This window comes from Euphorbia lathyris, chromosome 5 (assembly GCF_963576675.1).
Source record: "Euphorbia lathyris chromosome 5, ddEupLath1.1, whole genome shotgun sequence".
NCBI classification, from domain to species: Eukaryota; Viridiplantae; Streptophyta; class Magnoliopsida; order Malpighiales; family Euphorbiaceae; genus Euphorbia; species Euphorbia lathyris.
This window is the reverse complement of record NC_088914.1, coordinates 75932328-75935792: the sequence shown is the minus strand read 5'-3', so window position 1 is coordinate 75935792 and position 3465 is coordinate 75932328. Positions and strand designations below refer to the sequence as shown.

Genomic DNA, 3465 nt, shown 5'->3' with positions numbered 1-3465 from the left:
ACGTCAATTTTTGATCAAGTAACAAGCGATGTTAGATTTTACGGTGAAAAAAATTAATCAACCCCCTTTTTTCCTATGTGTCAATATAATGTGTCAATTCATTTGACTTTTGTAAGGCACATCTACACTACAAGAAAATACTTATTTACTGATGGAAAATTCCGTCAGTAAACTTCAAAATTCAGTTTACTTTTTAGTAGTGATAATACATCTTTCACATACAGTTTATTACTTTGCAACTAAAAGATTAATACTACAACAACAAGATAAAGGGTATCAAAACATTTTAAACAAGTTGAAGGGTTATATTTTGAAAGTCAAAAAAGCCAATCAAATTTTTTTTTAATAAATTTAGAGGACAAATGATGTATTAAGCTTTATAAGTATAAAAAGTGGATGCATATATAGTGATCCTTAATCAAATCAAACACAATCGCTTTAGGCATGCTAACGTTGTTGGTTAAATAAAGAAATATTGTTCCTTCTTGCCTTGTTGTTTATCACCCTTAATCAAGTTATTGTAATTATGAAAATAATATATATAATAATGATTTATTATAAACTATTTTCTGTTTTAGGTAGTCAACACACTAGTCTCGAGTTTGACTCCTGGAATGATTTATTAAATCTCATTTCTTTTTCTTTTTTTAATGGAAACCTGTGATAATGTATAGTAATTAAACCTTTATCCTATCAATAATCATATTTCAGCAAATATATAAACAAATCAACGCAATAGCTTTATGCATGCAGTGCTTCCTTCATTTTCCACCTTTCTAAAATGGCCTTTCTTCTATCTTCCCCAATTTCTAATTTCTCTTTTCCCAAACTGAAACATAAAACTATTGATATTACTAAATCAAAAACACAATGCTCTCATAATTCAAATATTCCCACTGAAACTATAGTCAGACGCTCTGCAAATTACAAACCTACCATTTGGGATTCTGATTTTGTGCTTTCCTTGAGGAGTCAATATAAGGTATATATATTTATGTTAATGCTCACTTTCTTTCTTCTTTCATTGACATTGTCTGTAAAATATTCTTTAAGGCCGAATATTAGTTTGAATGATTGGAATACAAAATTTTCTCAAACATACACTTATTAATCTTTTCATATATATATGCAGGAAGAAAAGTATACAAATCGTATTAGAAAGCTCAAGGAAGAGGTGAAGACCATGCTCATCAAGTCCAGAACTCCTTGGGATCAACTTGAGCTGATTGAAATTTTACAAAGACTTGGCTTAGCATATCATTTTGAACATCAAATACATGAAATTCTGATGTGTATTTACAATAAAACACATAGTCATGATACTGATAAATCAATCAAGAAAGATTTGCATTTCACAGCTCTTGAATTTAGACTCTTGAGGCAACATGGCTTTAACATATCTCAAGGTAGTTGCATATATAAATATATTTGAACATCAAATACATGAAATTCTGATGTGTATTTACAATAAAACACATAGTCATGATACTGATAAATCAATCAAGAAAGATTTGCATTTCACAGCTCTTGAATTTAGACTCTTGAGGCAACATGGCTTTAACATATCTCAAGGTAGTTGCATATATAAATATATTTGAGTTACTTTGTTTTTTCCCCTTGAGAAAAGTCCGTGGTATATAAATTATCACAATCAATTTATCAATTTTGAATAAAATTACTTACAAAAATTAATTGATGTCCAGAGATATTCAGTGATTTTCAAGACGAGGTTGGGAACTTGAAAAGAAATCTGTACGATGATTATAAGGGAATCCTATCATTGTATGAGGCCTCATTCCTTTCAGAAGAAGGTGAGAATGTCTTAGACTCAGCAAGAGAATTTGGATACAATAAGCTGAGAAAACATGTTCAGCAAAATCAAGAAACTGACCCATATTATGCAAAATTAATAAATCATGCTTTGGAGCTCCCACTTCATTGGAGAATGCAAAGGTTGGAAAGCAGGTGGTTCATAGATATGTATGAGGTTAAGCACGGCATGGATTCTCATATATTAGAACTTGCTAAGTTGGATTTCAACAATGTCCAAGCAACATACCAGGCTGATCTTCAATACACATCATGGTTCGTAATTATTTAAATTAATCTCATCTAATTGTATATTCTTAATTGATGCGGACATCTTTTCAACAAATTCCAAGTCCAGGTTAGGGAAGTAGCAAGGTAACAAATTTCGTCAGGTATGTGGGGAAAGTGATTCAGAAAAGGAGGAAGACACACTTAAAGTTCTAGTATATCTTTTTCTTTTAAGTGTATCTACCTGGGCGGATCTCTTAGACGGATCTCCTTTGAAGGAGCTCTTCGATGGGTCTCTCCGATGGATCTACGTTAACGGATCTCTCTGATGGATCTCCTTTGACGGATCTCCTTTGATGGATCTCTTTGGCGGATCTCCTTTGAAGGAGCTCTTCGATGGATCTCTCTGATGGATCTCCTTTGACGGATCTCCTTCGACGGATCTCCTTTGACGGATCTCCTTCGACGGATCTCTTCGGCGGATCTCCTTGAAGGATCTCTTCGATGGATCTCTTCTCCTTTGAAGGATCTCTTCGATGGACCTCTTCGACGGATCTACTCCACGGATTTTTGATATAATTTGGGCAAATTTCTTTTCTTTAAGAAAAGTTTATAAAACAGCGGCACTTAACACTCAGCAAGACACTAGCTTAGTCAACTAGTGACTAGGACAGCTTCGTTGCTTAGGTCAGGAAATAGCACTTAGAGTCTATTCCTGAACCTGCTCGTTGGTAGCGCACAACTCAGCTTGACCTCTTTTACTTGGTCAGTTTTAGTTTGTTTTAAGCAAGCAATATAAATAAGGAGTTAAGGTTTAAGAAAACTTCACTCAGCAGATTTATCCAGGTTCGGCTTCTTCTAAGCCTACGTCCTGTCCCCGGAACACTTCCGAGATTTCAAATCCTCTACTGAGCTCTTTAAAGGTAGAGCCTCAAACCTTTTACAATATCAGCAATTGAGTATGACAAGAGTACCTTCCTCTATACTTCTACTCAATCCTAATCTCTCCGCTGAGTCAAATCAAAATTATGTGGAAAGGTGTTTCAACATACTCAATGTATCTACTTCAGTGTATCTACTTCGACGTATCTCCTTTAAGCATCTACATGGGCTGATCTACTTCGAAGTGTCTACATTGATGTATCTCCTTCAGGTATCTACTTTGGCGGATCTACTTCGATGTGTCTACGTTGAGGTATCTCCTTCAGGTATCTAGTTGAGCGGACCTACTTCGACATATCTACATTGGCGTATCTACTCATCGACGTATCTACTTCCAGTACCTATCTGAGTGGATCTACCTTGGCATATCTATTCATTGTATTTCTGTCAATGTATATCTACTTCGACGGATCTACCTATTGTATCTACTTCGACCCAGATTGGCGGATCTCACTCTACATTGAATCCTGGCAGATCATATTCAGA

The 3465-nt window shown here is 34.8% G+C and overlaps 1 protein-coding gene across 4 annotated transcripts; it reads left to right on the top strand.

The window, feature by feature from the left end:
* Positions 1 to 1126: 1126 nt before the first annotated feature.
* On the top strand, positions 1127 to 3465 carry LOC136230967 (terpene synthase 10-like). 4 transcript variants are annotated; one of them, XM_066020191.1, is made up of 3 exons: positions 1127 to 1406; positions 1704 to 2085; positions 3076 to 3465. In XM_066020191.1, exons 1-3 carry the CDS (start codon positions 1127 to 1129, stop codon positions 3251 to 3253), a joined length of 840 nt encoding a protein of 279 aa, XP_065876263.1. In that variant the 3' UTR covers positions 3254 to 3465. The 4 variants fall into 4 exon arrangements, with proteins under 4 accessions (XP_065876263.1, XP_065876260.1, XP_065876261.1 ...); XM_066020188.1 differs by having other exon boundaries at positions 1263 to 1572; positions 3191 to 3460; XM_066020189.1 differs by having other exon boundaries at positions 1263 to 1572; positions 3108 to 3257.